This window comes from Propithecus coquereli, unplaced genomic scaffold (genome assembly GCF_000956105.1).
Source record: "Propithecus coquereli isolate 6110/MARCELLA unplaced genomic scaffold, Pcoq_1.0 Scaffold89, whole genome shotgun sequence".
Lineage (NCBI taxonomy): Eukaryota > Metazoa > Chordata > Mammalia > Primates > Indriidae > Propithecus > Propithecus coquereli.
Window position 1 is genome coordinate 1,071,405 of NW_012155173.1, and position 18,699 is coordinate 1,090,103.

General features: G+C 46.7%; 1 protein-coding gene and 1 pseudogene across 2 annotated transcripts in view; both read left to right on the plus strand.

Annotated features, from left to right (window-relative positions):
- Positions 1 to 2,011, plus strand: part of STRBP (spermatid perinuclear RNA binding protein) — a 125,845-nt gene extending 123,834 nt beyond the window's left edge. Inside the window, exon 18 of the mRNA XM_012664425.1 lies at positions 1,326 to 2,011. Within this exon, the coding sequence (XP_012519879.1) occupies positions 1,326 to 1,330 (5 nt within the window). The 3' untranslated portion in view covers positions 1,331 to 2,011. The remainder of the gene's footprint in view (positions 1 to 1,325) is intronic.
- An 8,798-nt stretch (positions 2,012 to 10,809) lies between these two features.
- Positions 10,810 to 14,258, plus strand: LOC105826442 (annotated as a pseudogene). The gene has a single exon (XR_001138313.1). The product of XR_001138313.1 is annotated as an uncharacterized LOC105826442 (transcript).
- The last annotated feature ends 4,441 nt before the right edge of the window (positions 14,259 to 18,699 follow it).

An 18,699-nucleotide genomic window follows, 5' to 3' on the forward strand; every position in this document is an offset into this window, starting at 1 on the left:
ACTCTGCTTCATAGCTCAACCCCTCTATAATGGAGAAAAGGGAGCTGTGCTGTTTTCCAACATGATGGCAGTCATTTCAAATGGTTTCTACCAAGTCTTTTCTTTTTTTTTTTAATTTTGTTGTTTGTTGGAAGTTACTAACCATGTTGTAAACCTGCCCAGTTGCTGCAAACTTTTACATTTCTCTGCTTTACTTAAAATAATCGAGCTGTCAGTCCTTTGTTAGAAGTGGTAACCATGCAAGTTCAACTGTTTAAATTCTGTAATGAATTAAGTGTCCCCCTCCACCTGTTGCCCTTCCCACCCCTCCATTTTGTAATGAAAATTCCACTTACAGCTGAAAGAGCAGAGAAATATAAATGAAGCCCTTGGCTTCACCAAATTGTGTGAAATTAACATAAAGTTTTGCTTCTCTGCTCTTTTCTCCACTGTAGGCGGTTTTTTCATTGACAGCCCCTATTGCCAGCCTCTGAGCGTCGCACCATTTATTATTCACTTGGGCCCTCAAGATTTCTTCTCTGACTTCTAGAACCATCAGGTTGTCTGGCTTGAAATGGCAATTCTATGTCTTGGTCTTAAGAGCAATGTGACACCCTGAGGCTATCCAGCTTTCAGATACACCACTCTGACACTTTCTTTTTGAAAGCAATGACTGAGCATTTTAAAGAAGAGCAATACTTTATTCAAAGCCACGGTGTCTGTTTTAAAACTTTTCCTTTGGAAACCTAGCAATATCTGTACTTGACCCCTCTTAGCATAGTTTCTTGTCAGGGAGTTACAGACCAATGTAGAACTTAGAATTAGCGTGTGAGCTGTGCTATCTTCTGACGGTTTTTAAACTTTTTTAGCACATAAATTCGAACAGTTACATTCCTGACTGCGTCAGTTAGCACTATTATAATTTCTCAGAGATGGGGGTCCTCCTTGAAGCCATATCCTCTGCATGGGGACTGGCGCCTAGCCAGGGATGTGGCTTGCATCCTGTGTTTCTTCAGGCTGCAGGAGCACCCCATCTCTTGTGCAAGGTAATTGGTCCAATAGATTTCCAACATACCTCACACTGATTAGATGGCATGCATGGTACGGTGAAGCAAGGAGCTGGGTTTACATAGTTCTTGAAGTCATTTGTAGTCTCTCTCAAATTGTTAGCCTGGGGAACAAACCACTGATAGATTTTGCTGGTATTAGCCTTTTATTTTCTTCTTTTTTAAAAATTTGAGTGAATGTTTGAAAATCATGAATCGGTCACCATTATTAATTGAAGAGCTGGAAATACCTCGTTAATGTATTTATAAAACTGGTGTTGGACCCTCTGTGTATTTCAGGTTAATACTTTTAAGCAGTTTTCAGCACGTTTATCTCACTTTATTCTCGTTCTCCTCGGACCTTCGTAGCCATATCACTTGTATAAAATAGGCTGAGATATAGTGACTGTAAGCTGTGATCTCAGTATACAAAGGTAAGCTCTTTTATTTTCTGATTAAAGAGAAAAATAATTAATACAACATGCATATATGACAATCATATATGATGTATTTGATCTCTTAGGTCTTATGTCATCACATTACCTTTAAAAATTTTATGGTCTAAATGTAAAACAGTTATTTTTCAACACTTGTTTTAATACCCTTGTAACTGCTTTTTGTTCAAGAGAGACATTTTACTTTTACTGAGTTACATGTGTAATGTGTGTAGAATGTGTGCAGAAACTTAGAATATAAAATGTATGTAAATTACACACACGCACCTGTTTAAATATAAGAATTCAATGGTAGGAACAGTTCACCTAAGAAGATTTTAACGACAGGGCACTCTTTTGGCCAAAGTGGTGGAATTTCATAAGCAGCAAGATTGGTAACAGTGCTGGTAGGATCCATGTATGTCATTGTTATACAAGCTGAGGATCAAAGTGCCAATTTCTCATTCTCTGAGAAATGAAAATCTCTGATCTGTGTTGTATTGCCCCAATACAACAACAGCAAGAAGCCATAAAAAAAAAAGCAATAGAAAATGAAAAAAAAAAAAAAAACCAAAATATTAAGGTAACTGTGGAAAAATATGTAATGGACTGAGTTAAGCTAATTATTTGCAGAACCAACTTTAGCAAGACTCAGAGTGGTGAATACCAAGTCTGCAGAGACCAAATAGACTTAAGGCAATTTATCTGTCTTTTCTAGGTTAGGTAGCTTGATTATTTATTCCCTACCTTATTCAGCCATCATGGAGTTTGTTTAAAAGATTTGAGAGCGTTAGGCCAAGTATTTTAATAAGGATTTGCTTCATTTAGTATGTCCCATAAATGCATTTCATTATGTACTAGATGTTTTGTGCTAAGGCTGTATTTGATATATAGATATTAAAATGAATTTCATGTTTTATATTTGTTTCTAAGTAGCAGTTTCTTTTGATTACTAACTTTAAGGTTGCTGGAACAACTTTCTTTTCCATACAGAATCTGTATGTACATTTAATGTGGCTTTGGTGTCCATAAAAAGGTTGTACAAGGTATAGCTGACTAGCACCAACTGCACTCCAGTCCTGCTTGAACAGCCCAGTACTTGTCACATGTCAGGTTCTTTTCTGGGTACCAGTGAACAGAGGCTCCAACCAGTGGAAACATTTTAAGTGTGAGAGTCTCCTTGTTGGGGGAATTGGGCCTATCATAAATAGGCCCTATTAATATACCATTTTGGGAGACAAATAGTGTGTTAGCTGTGGCAAAAAGCATATTAACTTAGTTAATATTTAATTATAAACTATTGAATGATGTGTAGGGTCTTTGACATCACTGAAATAGGCATCACTTGGAAATTTACCCATTTAAAATATTTTTCTGACAGTTTTGAGAGCCTGAAACCTATCAGGTTTATATTCATGGACCTCTTTCCAAGTAAGTGAACTGAGTGAAGTGAACAACAAATACTTCAGTCCTTTTTATGTAGTTTTTGTGGTACAGCAAAGAACAAAGTGGTTAATTTAAACACTGACCACATTTTTTTGGTGAAAAACAAGGGGAGTTTTACTCTTTTAATTAACCTACTCAATTTCCCTATTTCTTAGATTTCATGAATAACTTCAGTGGAGGAAAACCTTCAGTAGTGAGTTAAGGAAAAGAACTAAGGAGATCCCCCCGCACCCCCAAGTAATTATATTTCTAGTAACCCAGAGCCCTAAAACCAAGGACATTAAGAGCAGTTAAAGCTGAAAACAACCTGCTCTGTGAATGGTCTTCCCATAACTCCCATTCATCTTATGCCAGTGCCTCCTGAGAGGGATTGGGGGTATCTCTGAAATTATCCAGAATAAGAAAGGTTCCATGATAATTCAAACTCGTACTGTCTAACAATCTGACGCCATGCCATCCAGTGACCATAGATTTCTCAGTGTTACTAGGAAGCCTGGGAAGGAGATAGGTGGTAAATGAATAACAACAGCAGAGCCAAGAAACCTACTGCTGAGGTGAGTTTCAATATTGATGTTTCTCTCTAGCACTTATTTACAGAGCACAGAGCTGCTAATACTTCTTATATAAGAACAAATCCTTTCCTTTCCTAATAGCATCTTCCAGAAATACTGTTTTAAGTCAAGAATTCAAGTTGTGTTAGTTGTGAGAATAGATATCCTTTCTCGCATTATCATTTGAGGTAGGAGCTAACAGCTTCCATTGATGCCTGAAGCAGTGATCTTTGGAGGTTTTTAAAATAGTACCATAATGCAAATTAGGTTATGTAAGCTTTACTGCACAGCTAGAAATAGAGAATAGAAACCACATGGGAATCTAGGCCAGAGTATTTCTCTCCCTCCAGCACATTCCTATGGGGCTCAGGGAATTAGATGAGTTAATATGCAAAAAGTACTTTGAACAATACCAGGTGCCTAGTAAGTACTCAGTAAATGTTGGCTGTTCTTACCGTGACTGGCTGAGGTGAAAGGAGAGACTGTGAGGGAGGGCACAGCTGGGCTGATGGTTGGGAAGCAGGTGCATGGCCTGCTTAGGATGGAGCCATGTTGGTTCCTTAGTGCTAACAGGTTCAGCTGCTCCCAGTCCTGGGGAGAGGACTCCTAGCATCTGGGAGTCGGACAAGAAATGCAAACCAAAGACCTGGTGAGAGCTGGTGTGGTGAGTTTGCTGCAGATCCAAGCTGAAATTGCTCACATGTCTGTTGCAGTAGTTAGGTCACCAGCCAATCTGCTGTCAAGGTTTGTAAATACTTGGTTTGGAATTTAATGGTGCTTAGAACTTCCCAACGGCTGAGCTTAGACTATCTACCTGCTTATTCCAGGTCTTCTACCAGTGCATTAATAATAAAGAACAGTTTTTTGATTATAGCTGCCCCCAAAATCTAACCTTCAGGGCTCACCAGTGTTTGGTAGGTAGAAAGCAAATTACTGTAAACCATAGAAAGGAAAGGAGGAGTCTAGGTGGCATACTTAGATGGCTGTCAGCTAAGATGCTTCTCTGAATAGCATTCCTATAGCTCATCTCACAGAGTTTGCTTCAACACTCTGAGGGGAAAAATCTGCACTCATCACATGAAGCCTCCCTTCTGTTAATATGTTAGAAAACATATCCATCCATCCGTCTCTGTCCATCTATCCATGTATCTATCTGTCTGTTAAGACACAGCAGGGAAGTTGCCTTTCGACAGAGGAAAAATGAGTAGATGGTGAAATTGACACTGTCGGATTAAATAAAGAGTATACATTTTACTGTCCATTCTGGGCTCAAATGTATCTACAAAGACTTCAGGAACCTCTGAAGAAAGGTGGGCACATGTGTCCCTGGCTGTTGGTAAGAGGTGAGCTAAGTGGGGAACACAGATTGAGCTCTGAAGTACTCTAAGTTTGTAAAAACTATGTGTAGGCAAGGACTGAGCATTACCTTTAAGGAGGGAAATAAGATAGATTTGCATCTAGATTTGTAGTCAAGAGGTTTTTATTAAATCTAAGAGATATTTGTATAACTTAATGTCATGGCAGAAATCACCTGATTCTGAACAGCTGAGTCTGTTTCGTGGCATCTTTGCCTCATTCAGCCAACATTGAGGGAGGACCTCTTTTTTTTTTTTTTTTGCCTTGACCAATTGGTTGTTAACAAACATCCTCACTACTTGCTCCTTCTAAGGAGAGTCTTGGTCTCACTTGCAAGGACTTTGCCATTTTTGCAAATGAACTGTGCTGCCCCTGCTGGTGGGTAGGGTGAAGATTGCCACCATCTGCCCAGACAGCTTCAGTATGTCTGATTAGCATACCCTGGCTGGGGATACGTGGTCCAGAGTTATTTTTTTCTACTGCTGTTTGGCCAGCAGGAGGAGATGGGATTAACTTGGCTGCTATTAGGACGTTGTCTTAGCAGGTCCAAGAAGCTCAGTCTCTGTCTGCTTTGTTTCAGGTTCTCCTATCTTGATCCCTTTGTACAGTTTGGACAAATGGCCTCTGCATTTAAGTGTCAGTCAGCTAAATGCCCCAAATAATGAAGTTATCAGTAGCCTTCAGTTTAGGTCATTTTAGGGTGTGGGCAGCAATAGATTAAAAAGCAGGAGTAGGAGAGAGGAAAGAAGAGAAATGCCAATGTTGGTATCTGACATGTGCCAGGCAGTTGGACAGTCCTCTTAATTTTCCAGACTACCTTCTTGGATGTGGTATTATCCCTATTTTACAAAAAAACACTGATGCTCAAAGTGAAGTGCTAGAGCCAGGAATGAAACCCAGGTCTTTCCAATACTCTTATTACTCCATCATGCTATGGATTAAAAAGGCTGGGGGCGAAAGGGACAGACTGTGCTGGAATCTAGACCCTCTGACTCGAGATTGTTCCAGACTAGGTATCCTGGCCTAAAACAGGGATATGTTCTTTAATTGTGAAGAATTGTCTGACAAACTGGAAAGATAGACTGAAAGACTGCAGAGTGGTTGTATAAACAGAGGAAACTTTCGTATTTAAAGCTCATTTTTCTGTTTGACTGTCAATGAGAAACTGAGGTACATGTTTTCATTTAGCACATGTTTTCTGGGTGCATGCTCTCTGCCTGGCCTGAGATAGGTGATGGGGATGTCTTAAAAAATTTAAGCCAGACTCGGAAGGCAGGCTAGTGAGGCTTTGGCTCATTTGGTACAAGGAATGGGCATGAATGGGCAGCAGCCCAGGTGTGGGGTTTAAGTACAGGGAGGTGTCCCTGGGCAAATACTTGGCAGAGATGGGCAAGTGGCAGATTGCAGAGGCCAGTTCTCAATGCCAGGAGTTTGCCTTAGAGTAGGCTTCAGGGCAGGATCCTATCTTGGAGTTTGCCATCTTCCCTCTAAGTATGGCCCATGCATGTTGAGCCCTGCTTGGATGGCTTTGAAGTTTCTCGATTGTGGCATGCGAGTCACTCTGCTGAACGTGTTTGATTCTCTTACTGTTGCAGACCACTTCCCAGCTCCTTAGCTCATTAATGCCAGCTGGGTCTCTGCTTAGGGGTCGGTATATGTGGGGATGGATACAGAATTCTTTTCAGGGAAAAATACTCCTCACCCACCCAAGCCGTCATCTTCCTTGGCAGTTGGCATTTTTTCTGAGCACCCTGCCATAATTCTGGAGGGGAGCAGGAAGAAGGAACCTTCTTTGAAACTCAGGTTGTCAAGTTCTACAGCACTGATATGTGTGAGGGAGAATGAGTGCCCAGCATTTGTGGAACATAACATTCTGTGAAGCCGTTTCCCATTCATTATTTCATTTCCTGCTCTACTGGTAGAACCTTGGAGGAATAGCAGTGAAAGGATGATTGTTCCCACTCTGCAGACAGGGAAATTGAAGCCCAGAGATCGCTCCAAACCACCCTGCTTGTTTGTGGCAAAACACTGTAGCTCCTAACCACATAGAAGAAATAACACTTCTTATACTGTTTTTACAGTTAACAGAAGCCCTTTCTTAGGGGTCAGTTTTGAACTCCACCAAAACTGTGGGATCTAGAAATTCTTTCCTTTTACAGATGAGGAAATGGAGGCTTAAAGTGACTTGCCACAAATTAGATAGCTGTAAGTGGCAGAGCCCACATACTCTGACAGCACTGTGCCCAGTACTTATGGTTTGTATTACTAGTCTAGCCTGATGTCTGTCCTGTTTTCCAAGACCATTTGGCAACAGTGTCATCTCCTCTCTATGATGCATTCTACTCACCTTTCTTCTAAACTTCTGGGCTATATCCTATGTGGCTTGAAACAAAACAAGCAAAAACCAACCCACCTCTCTTTGACCCTTCCCTGGTCTCCTCAAAATCCACTTTCCAGGCTCATTCTTTCTCTGGTTCCTTTGGAAGAACTATTAGTTTGTTCCTGGGCAAGGCGACCAACTAGTCACCCCTGGGCTGGGCATCCTGCTTTTTTGTCAGCTGCATAACTGGATCTATTCCACAGAGCACCTTTTTGTACCATGACTGAGCCCTACGGTAAAGCGCAAATTCAGTAATTGCCATTTGGAGAGCTACTCGGGTTGGAAGGAGGGGAGGGCATGGGCAGTTGGAAAGGTGCTTTTTATGTTCAGCCTCATCCACATTTTAGTTGTTGGCTGTCATCCATTCCTGGCTAGACCTTCAACATGTGCTCTATCCAAAGGGGTCACCATCACAGTAACACACTTTCCAGAGTTTTAAGTGGCAGAATCTCCTTTCTGCTGCTGGGATCTCCTTGAATCCTTCCCTCATATAGATAGTCTCAGAAGTTGGTCAGCTTTCTGAAATCTCTCATGCTCTTGGAGGCTGCAGTATACAGTAGGCATCACCTGGGAGATAAAAAACTGTGGAAGTTATACCTGAGGAACTCAGGAAAGCTGAAGGCACCTTTAAATGAGATCAAATGGTGAGGATGTTTGAGGCTAGTGAAGGGAGACCTGGGGAGAACATTGATACTTCCATCAACTATTTTATGAGATCATATTTACTTACCGTATGTGGTTCCAGAGGGTCATGACAGATAGGGGAAGCCAGTTAGGCAGTTTGAGCTAAAGTATGCCTCCCATGATGGTAGAGCTGCCTTGGGAGCACAGGTGAGGGCAGAAGTGATCTCCATGTTTCTGGGCATGTTCAAGCAAGAAGCCAGTTTGGATAGTGAAGAGGAAATTCCTCCATGAGATGTCAATTTGGACTGAACTCTGATGTGATTGCTGACATTACCAAGACCACTTCTTGCTTCTTGGGTACATGGATTTATTGAGAAACTAGTCACTGTCACCTGCTGCTTTTTTACCAGGCTCTGTGTTGGGGGAGAAGGAGAAGTCGGAGAAACCATCAAGATTTTCAGCTTAGACAACTGAGTAGAAGGTGAAACCACTGACCAAGATGGAGTGTGCAGGAAGGGGGAGAAAGATGCTCAGGGGATTTGGACAGAGTAAGAGTCATCTTCTGTGGTGAGAGAAATGCTCTAGGTCTGATTGGGATGTTACTCACTGGCCCTGGGATGGGGGATGGCAGGTCCAGTCCCAGGTCTCCCACCCAATCCAGGAAAGGAGCCAGGCCTCTGAAGAGACTGACTGGTGGTCACAGGAGGAGAAGTGCTTAGAGTTGAGTAACTTACAGAGAGTTACAGGGGCACTGACAGAAGTGACCCAGGCTTCTCATGAAGCTGGACAAGGGTTTGCCTGGTAGATGAGTGGGGAGGGGACCCCAGGAGGGGAGGTAAGCCCACTTGGGGTGTGTGCAGTTTACAGCCACCTCATGAAACGCCCTGAATGCTGTGCCCTTCGGTGATTACCATCATCCAATATGGTGAGAGAATTCTGGAGGGATGACTTGGATGGTTGGATGGCCAATGACCAGAGTCAGGAGGGCTGATGAGGAAGAGGCTGTTGCAAATGCCCAGGTAAGGGAGGTACAGGAATGGAGTCTCCTCATAGGCCAGGCTCCTATGCTGGATTGGGGGTGGGGAACTGACGGCACCCAGCCCTAGGCCAGGGAACAACAGTGCCCACCAGGGGTAGAGGGTCTGCCAGAGTACTTCTCCCAGACTGCTGTTCAGTAGAGTGATGTAGAGAACAGTGGTGCCTCTGATCAAGATGGGCCAAGTGGAGGAAGGGAGGAAGATGCCGACCAGGTACAGAGGGGAGTTAGAACGTAGTGAGGGCCATCTGGCCTTTGGTGGGCCCAGCTCTCTTGTGCTGGTGCTCTCTGGGAAGCCTCTCTATTGGTAATGGGTGGAGAGGTTTGTGGCCTGTCAATCAGCATCTTAACCCTGCAGTTCTGCTTGGCTGGGCTCTGCAGTGAGGAGAGTAGCAGGTGCTGGGTGTTCGTTTGTATGGAGGTCTTCTGCTTTACAGAACGATAATCTTTTTTTTTTTTCCAAAACCTGGGCAAGAGCTGAAGCTCATTGGAGTCAGCATCTGTGGAACTGGTTAGCCAGTGGGAAGGTACAGACTTTCTTTCTTTTTCTTTTTCTTTGGAGAAGAGTATCACTCTATCAACACAGCTAGAGTGCAGTGGTGTGATCATAGCTCATTGTAACCTCAAACTCCTGTGCTCAAGTGATCCTCCTGCCTCAGCCTCCGAATAGCTGAGACTTCAGGCATGTGCCATCACACCGGCTAATTTTTCTATTTTTTTGCAGAGGCAGGGTCTTGCTCTTGCTCAGGCTGGTCTCAAACTCCTGACCTTGAGCAATCCTCCTGCCTCAGCCTCCCAGAGTGCTAGGATTACAGGCATGAGCCACTGCACTAGACCCAGACCTCTTTACATAGTTCTTTGAGGGAAACAAATGTGAAATTATGAGATTACTTTGGGATTTGCTTTGGGCCTCATTTTTGTCTTTCTCAGTTCTGCCACCTCTGCTTTGCCATGGACAGGTGGGCAGGGAGACCCAAGTAGGAGTCAGGGTGCATTTCTGTGTGTCTTTTTTATCACTCCATAGGGAACTAGGGCTCAAGTGTCAACTATGATTTTGAGCCCTTATTTCAGAACTTCAAAAGGGTTAAAGGTGTACTGAAACACTGATCCCATCAGCTTCTGGGTGGCCAGAACTCCAGTTGCATCTGTCTCTTAACTATATGGCCTTGTTCATTACCCTAGCAGGCCACACAAATATCACCGCTTTATGTGTGTTATACAATGTGACCGCATGTGGAAAGCACTGCCTTAGACCTGGTATCAGCAAACTTTTTCTGCAAAGGGCCAGACAGTAAGCCTTTCAGGCTTTACGGACTATTCAACTCTGCCATCTAGCACAAAGGCCATATAATAGATTATAGACTATACGGCTGTGTTTTGATAAAACTTTATTTACAAAAACAGTGGGCCATATTTTGCCGATCCCTGTCTTAAGACTGTAGAGATTACTTACCCTTTGGCTTAATCATGACTGGAAACTTCTTCCTTTCTTCTGCCTCGATTTATCTGTGTCCCCACGGAGACTTCCTGAGCATCTCGTCTGTGTGAGCACTGAGCGGAACTTAGGTTTTGAGTGACAGGTGGGACACTGAAATGGGAGATCAGGTGGTTGAAGAGTAAAATACAGAACAGGGTCAGGGAAGTCCAGGGTGATGGGGCTCAGAGGAGAGAAGGGCTGAGGGTGAATCAGGAAAGTCCTGGGAAGGAGGCTGCTCCGGAGCAGATTCTTGGAGGAGGAGGAGGAGGAGGGTTCTCCAGGAAAGGGAGCAGGCCCAGATGATAGATGAGATGGTGTTGAACAATGAGAACGTCTGTGTAGTTGCACAGGTGTGGAGGGGTCAGCTTGTGCAGGGCCTGAAGTGCCAGGCTAAGGAGTGTGGGCTTCATTCTCTGGGCAGTGGGAAGCCATTGGATAGTTGTGCTCAGGAGAGTAAAGTGATTACAAATGCATTTTAGAAATGTCCCTCTGGTCATAGAAGACCATGTCTGTGATTATAAATTATACCTCTCAGTTTAATCTGGACTTTAGCCAAGGAATTTGTTACTCTTGGTACTAGAGTGTGACAGAGAGGCCCAGAGATGGATGGTTTTTCTGACCACTGGCTTTAGCAGGTCAGTGAGCGCCTGACCTTTATTTCTGACATGAACAGAGCATGACAGAATCTTCCATCTTTAGGCTTTTTCTCTCCTGCTATGAAACATTGTCTCGAATCTAAATCTGGCTTGGGGCGTTAGTGTGTAAGGGTGAAATGGTGGGGACAGGCTCCCCCTTGCTTCCGAGTCAAGTCACACCACAAGCAAGCTTTATGGAGCAGATTTCGTTTCCTTTGTGCACGCACCGGGCCACGGACAGCACAAAGGGCAGGCCTTCAGGGAGGTAGAGAGGTGCTGGCCCTATTCTCCAGAAGCCTACAGCCCGCTGAGGCAGGTTGAAATAACTACTGCTCGGGTGCATCACAGACTGCTCTGGGCTGTGCCTCACGTCGGGTGCAGGGGAGACTAAGGTGGATCAGACATGGTGCCTGCTCCAAGGTGTACTCAGTGATAGTTGGGGTGATGAAAAACCCATTAATGTTTGTAGTGTTTTTTACCCTGCAAAGTCTTTCCCCTCAGTTGGGTTTCTAGGCAGGTTGAAGGGAGCTACCGTCCAGGGAGCATCGGTGAGGTGCCAGGGATGTGAGCGGCAGACACTCTCCTTAAGATGAGCAGAGGTTGGGAGTGGCTGCTGTTGATGTATGGGCACAGGAGACTGGCGTTGCTGTGACTGCGCAGGTAGGGCTGGAGAGAGAAGACCTGACACAGGTGCTATTTCAGTGAAGCCCAAGCAGCCCTGGGGGGTGGTGAAGATCCCATGCAGCTCAGAGAAGGGAAGGCACTTGCCTGGCGCCCTTGCCCGGCGCCCCAGAGCTGGGAGGTGGTGGCACGAACTCCACATGTGGCTCTCCCATGATGCTGACCCAGGAGGGAGCCATGGGGCTGGCAGGTCTGCACTGGAACCGCCTTCCACTGTGGCCGCTTCTGGCACTCTGGGACTGAACCAGGAGGCGTGGGCTGCCCCCGGGGAGGCAGGAAGCCACTGAAGACTTAAGGAATTGGATGCTGCTTGCGCTCAATGAAGTTGTGTTTGGTAATCCCTGAGAATCAAATGAGGGCTACAGAAGGAAAAGACCCCTTTGAGGCACACTGGCCGCTCTCTTCAGACTTGCGTGGCTCCCTCTCTGGTAGGGATGTGCCTCCTGGGTTTTGCTGCCTGGTCTTCTCTCTCTCAGGGAGTTGGAGTGGCACCCAGCCCCTGACAGGTGTGCAAATTCTTATCTCCGAGAAGGAGCTCTGTTTCTGGGTTTAGGGAAGGGAAAGTAACAAACTCGAGCCTGGCAAGTGGAGTGGGCCCTGGGTTTGGTAAAGAGAGTGCGGGATGTGGCCTTTCCTCTGGCAGCGAGTCCTGTGCTGAGGCTCCAGTCTCACAGGACAGTGCTAGTCTGTCGGGCTGACCCTGTCCCAGCGCACAGGCATAGACTCGTTGCCATCTGACTTGTTCTGCTTAGGGAAACAGATGATGTTCAGAAAGTCTTTTTGACTCTAACCTAAATAAGTCTGTGGCTCCTAGGAGTCAGGGTTTTTTGTTTTATTTATTGTTCATGGACATGAATCAATAGGAGTAAGAGTTTTAGGTAGCTAGGAAGACTGAAAGAAGTTTCTTCTTCACCTGCAATATTAGAAAGTTGTTTTACATTTCCAGCCCCCTTTCCCCTTCTCTGGGCAGCTTGTGCTCTCTACCCTCCTGGAATTTTGGTTTGGTGGGTCTGTGGTAAGACACCTGTTCCCTCTAAACGTTTGTCACTTTCCAAGCCTCCTTTTAGTACAGACATCTTCTTACCGACCCCTGAGGCATGATTTGGAAGTAGCCAGGCAAGGCCTAGTTCCAGAAATACTTGTCACCTGATACTAGGCCAGAAGTGCCACCATTAGACTATCCCTCCTCCTAACACTGATCACCTTTCATGCTCAGACTGGCGCTGTGCAGTCAGGTGAAGTTTACTCCGAGCACCCCCTTCTTGGGGGTGCCGAGTGCTGCTTTTCCCTTCGCTCACTTAATATGGCAGCTTCTTAGCGACGGGACCTGCCCTGGCTATGTGGGAGGTGCTTACTACCATTCACTACCTTTCCTGGAGCGAAGGCTCATTTTCAGAAACTCTGCTAGGGAGCCACATCATAGCGGTCCTCAAGGCCCCCACCCAGGGCTCACTCTGCGTCTCCCAGGAATGACGGCTGGCTCTGGCTCTCTGGTGAGCTGCCTCCAGGTGGACTTCCTTTCCAGCATACCAGGGCTAGGAAGGCGAGGTGAATGCTGGGCCAGGGGGAAACCCCTGCTGTTGCTTCCTTGGGCAGATGTCCTATAGTTTAGCCTCTAGCAGTGTTTGTCCTGTTTTCCCCAAAGCATCTTTGAACTCAGGCCTTTCACCCTGGACCGACCTTTCTGGCCTGTTGTACTAGACCTTTGGTTTCTTTAAATGGCTGGTTGGGCCCTGTCACTTCTTTAGAAGACAGGTCTGCTGAGGTAGCCGTGATTAGGACAAGTGCGCTTCCAGGAACAGCGAGGCTGATGGGCTTGGGCTGAGGCTCAGACCATTAGCCTCATGCCTGTGCATCTGGTCTACCTGCTATGTAGTGTTCCTGGAGGAGCAGGGCCTATGGGACTTGCTTCTATCGGGGAAGGAAATGGGAAGTGCAGCCAGTCTATACCTGAAGTCCTGTTTGACAACTGGCTTCACTCACACTAAGAATAAGGTGGCCCTGTTCAGTTTTAGCCCTTCCTGGGCCCCAGGGCTGGGGGTGCAGGCACAGAGAAGCATAGTTGTGGATAGAAAACCTTTCCCGGCTGCACGGTTATGTACATGGCATTGGACTCCTGGCTGTAGCTTACTGTGGTCTGGTGATGGCCAAGTTAGTTTTTAGAAATCTATTTAAAATATCTATCATGTAGCGATTTACTGGGTTTTTCTGAATACACAAGTGTAAATAGTATAATTTGCAGTGCAAAGTCCTTGGCAATAACTTTGTTGTGTATTATTATGTTAAAAAACATTGGAAACCGTGACCACCCTGGATTGTCCTTCCTTCTGGGGTAATGATTACATGTAGGACTCTGAACTTTAAACCTTCGGCGTGGTTGAAGCAGCAGCCTGCATATGTGGACTGTCACCAGTGCCTCGCCCAGAGATGCCTGGCCTTCATCCAAAGGGACCCTGCTGCCCCGGCTTCTGCAGGCAGCACCCACACTGTGGCTTCTTCGTGCCGAGTATGTTGGACTCTGCCATAGACTGACCCTCTTGTCTGGCTGCTGCAGTCTGTAATGCCCTGACATGTTGCATTTTCCCCATTTGGATGAATAAAAATGCTTCTGTCTTAAACAGTAATGGGCTGTTTTGTGCAGGACCCACTCTGTTAAAATGAAGGATCTGGCTTTGATGAAAGGTTCGAGTGCAGGCCCTCTTTTCCTGGCCCTTAAGACTCTCAGTACATGTTACAGGGTCTTCCCTTCATGCAAAGGGTTGAGGGGCTGAGGAAGCTTGAAGGGGAGCAGCGTGGTTCCTGATAATGGCCAGTGGTTTGGGGGGTGGGGCCAAGTCCTAATTTACGCTCCTGTCTGCGGTCCTTCAACTCTGCTTCTCTGTAAATGGTGCAAAAAGTTTACTCATCATGAAACTTTAACCTGGCACCTTGGCACGGAGAGGGGTAAGCTACGTATACTGAGTGAGTGCTGAATCTCAAACCTCAGAATCTACCAAGTGCTTCTCACAAACCTCACTCTTAATCCTCATACCTGTTCCAGGGGTTGGCAATACCCAGACATTACAGATCAGGAAACTGAGGCTCTGAGTCAAAGGGCCCTGCTCAAGGGTGTAGTTTCTAGATGGTGGCAGCAATTGGAATCCAAAGCTGAAGCTCTTCGTCATGCTCCTGCTGCCAGCCTCCCTGTGAAGTTTCTGCGATCGAGCTGCCATAGCAACCTGGAGAGCCCACCTGGAGAAATGAGGACAGGAAGGTGTGGCCGGCCCAGGGTGGTGGTCTGGGAGGGAGTCAGGCCAGGGGTTGCTGCTGCCACCTCCAGGTAAGTAAGTGGAAAGCTGTGTGGACAACATCACTGGGGGTTTTTGCCTCACTTTACAACTCAGGGCTCTACCTTTTCCCCACTCACCGTCAGTCTGGGTTTACAACCATGCTAAAAATGAGTAAAAGAAAAGCTGGCTGGGCCAGCCCTCTGTTTCCATCCTCCTTCCCAGATATTTGCCTTTCTGAGTTTGAGGGGTAGCCAGACTTTCTTGTCCACAACTGGCACAAGGCTCAGCCCACAGGAGAGATGGTTGAGGTGGATCTGGGGGAGAGGAAGGAGGGAGCATTGTTTTTCTTGCTCTTGGGCCCTGGAAGAGAAGGTGGAAGCGGTACATGGTAGGAGAGACTGAACTCCCAGACGGCGCAGCCTCAGGCAAGCCTTTCACCTTCATTTTCACATCTGGCTATAACAACAGTTAACAGTTGGAGAAGAATGCATGAGAAGAGTCAGTAGCTTCACAGGCGCGCTCAGCAATCCCCATGAGACAGGCATTGAACCCACTGTACAGAGAAGGAACAGAACTTGGAAAGGTTGTGTGATGTGCCCCTAAGGTCATGGCCTGAACCCCAAGTTTCCACGTGTTGCTTATGGTGAAGTGCGATGACAATTTGTACCTACCTGCTGCCCACGTGGTCACCTTAAGGCCGGGGAGGCCAGGGAACTTAGTGCTCAGGCCTGTTGTTCTGGGAGTGAGTGCCTCAGTCGTTCCGTGTGGTTCCAGTCTTCATGTCCATCTTCTCCAGCTGCCCTGTTCTTTCATCACCCCCAAATTAATCTTAGAAGAGGATTTAAATCCCAATGTCAGAATCAGGCATTTCTGCAAGCAGTGAAATGACTCTCCCAGGCCATGAGGGGCCCGTTGTCATTTACTGTATTGTTCTCTGCATAGGCTCTAGTCTCACAGGTGTTGGGTCAGTACAGACCTGGGAGTTGTGTTTCGGGCCCTTTTCTTCACTTCACTTCGCTCATGGCTCACCTCCTGCCTTTAGGACTTGGAATTCAGAACAGGAGTGGAGATTTTGGGGCTGGTACCTCTTGCCATTCTAAGCTGCCTCCTCCCTGCTGAAAATTATTACCAAGGCCTTGGAGATCAGCTCGGGTTGCAGCAGGGCCAGCCAGATGGTCCACTCAGCCTGTGGTGTATTCTCACGGACTTCGTGAGCAGCCCTCCATCAGCGACATGTACCCAAGGTCAGAACTAGAGTCCAAGTTTCTCAACACAACAGCTCTTCCTGCACGTCCCCTCCAACCACTGGCCTTATATGCCCACTTCCCTCACAGCCAGCCGCCTTAAAATCTACACTGGTTTCTCTCTGCTTCCTGCCTTCCAACCCCCAACCCACTGTGGTGGGCCATTGCCCCAGCACCCTCCCAACTACCAAATCCCGTGAGCCTTTTCCGGGCCTACCCTCACCCAAAGGTAGCTCCTCCTCTTCTCTGGGCATCCGTGTTCCAGTCTCCAGGTCCTCTCTCCTGCTTCCTCTGTGTAGCCCTTGAACATTCCTCGTACAGTCTCTCTATCCCCCTAGCTTCAGCTTGTTTGAGCACTGCTGCTCAACCAGGACTGATTTTGCCACCCAGGGAACACGCGGCAGTGCCTGGAGACATTTTCGGTTGTGACAGTCGGGGTGGGGTGTGTGCCACTGGCATCCAGCCAGCAGAGGCCAGAGCTGCTGCTGAGTGGCTCCACTGCACAGGACAGACCCCACAGCACAGAATTACCAGCCTAGCTGTCAATAGTGTCGAGGTTCAGAAACCTGTGCTAGAAGATGCTGAACCAACTTCCGAGCAACTGTGGATTCCAAACATTTCTAACTGCATGTCCCAGGCTATCTCAAATACATAACACTGAAAGCTAAATTTATCTTCTTGGCATGTCCTTGCTCTCGCCAAGTTTCACTGCCCCCATTCTTACCCTGTTCCCTTTTCTTCGTCGCCTCTGCTCAGACCCTAATTTCTCTTCCAGTGTTTCTTCCTAAAGGACTGGCAGGGAACTTCTCAAAGTGAAGTGGGTTTAGGACTCTCCAGTGGTTCCCCATCACCTCAAACCCTCGGGCATGGGCCCAACCTAATTACCCACTTTCATCTCTCATCACCTTGCCCCAAGCAGATTACACAACACTAACAACTATTCCTCCCACCTAAGAAGTGTCCTCTTGCTTCTCTACCCAGCACATCCCCTAGTTGTCAGTGCAAAGAAAGAGCTGTCACTGCCACTCTGTCTCCCTTGCAGTTATACACACGCTCCACGTTGCCACAGGATCTCCACACTACACGGTACTTACCGTATGTATTGCAATTACTCTTCTCAATCTCAGTCTCAGTGTAACCTGGGGACCTCCTGCAAAACAGGTCCTTCCTCTGAGTCACTTTAGATCTGTGTGTCACGGCTTACTGGCATACGGGCTCCTTTCTCTGGGCCACTACACAGCTGCAGGAATGAGGATTTTTGCTGAGAACCTACACTCCTGAACATGGGGCCCTTGGGACTGGGAAAGCACGGAGCAGGCTGGCCAGGCATGTGGATTCTAGAAATAACGCCCTTCAGCCTGGGAGCATCAAAACGATCCCGATCGCCACCGTGCTCTGGAGCCACTGTCCTGGACAATGCAAGAGCACCTGCCAGGGCAGGGGCCCACTCGCCATCCTCCCTTCTTCCTATAGGCATGAAGCCACGGTCTGCATGTCGACCTGCTTCCATTTAGAGGCTGGGTGGAGGTGGAGTCCTGGAGGGCAGGTCAGGCTGGGAGGGGAACCGCAGGGTTAGGGAAACTTCACTCTTCTTGCTGCAGAAAGGGGGACAAGGTGGTAAAGAAGGGCAGCAGAAGGCCTGAGAGCTTCATCCTTGTGATGCAGGGATGTGGAAGGACCAGCAACGAGAATAAAGAGACTTTGATAAGATGCATCTCCTTGTTGCCACTTTTTTTTGAAGCTTTTAGGAGAGCATACCTGAGCCCCAAGTGCTCAGCCTGCCTTTCTGCTCTTCAGCTGTTTCCCCTGCACACTGACATTCTGGCGCTGGAATTCCCTCTCCCATCTCCGCCCAGTGAGAAGCTTTTGTCATTCAAGTCCCCATTACCCTTACCTCCAGTAAGGCTTCCCCCAGCCTCAAAAACCTGTTGTCAGAGCACTTTATTTTTCAGAGAGAAGCAATGCTCATAATGAACAGAGGCATGAGAGCTGGGTGTGGTGGTTCACGCCTGTAATCCCAGCTACTTGGGAGGCTGAGGTGAGAGGATCACTTGAAGCCAGGAGTTCAAGTCCAGCCTGGTCAACACAGTGACCCCATCTCTTAAAAAAAAAAATGAGCAGAGGCATCAGTCTCCCCCAGGGCAAAGCCTGTGTCTTCTCAACCCACATGGCCTGGCACCCACCTTAGCTACCGCGTCTGTGCCTGAATGGGTGGTCTTCTCTCACTCTGCTTCTGTGCGTGGCAAGGCAGTGGGGAGGAGAGGAGAAGAGGAGGCGACAGAAGCACATAATGATAAAACTGGTTTTTACAAAGCAATGCTGTTTGTACCAAAATATTTAATGAATATGCTGTTAAAATAAAACCAACAAAAGAAATAGTAATACAATTTTACTGGTTTATATTTCAATTCATAGAGTTGACACACTGAAACTACCCTAGCACAATGCCCACGTGCCTAGCGTTAGATGGGCTTACAGCTGTTTGGTAACTGAACAAGACACAGAAAGCAGCAGAGGGGGTGGCGTCGGGGAGGGGGTTGC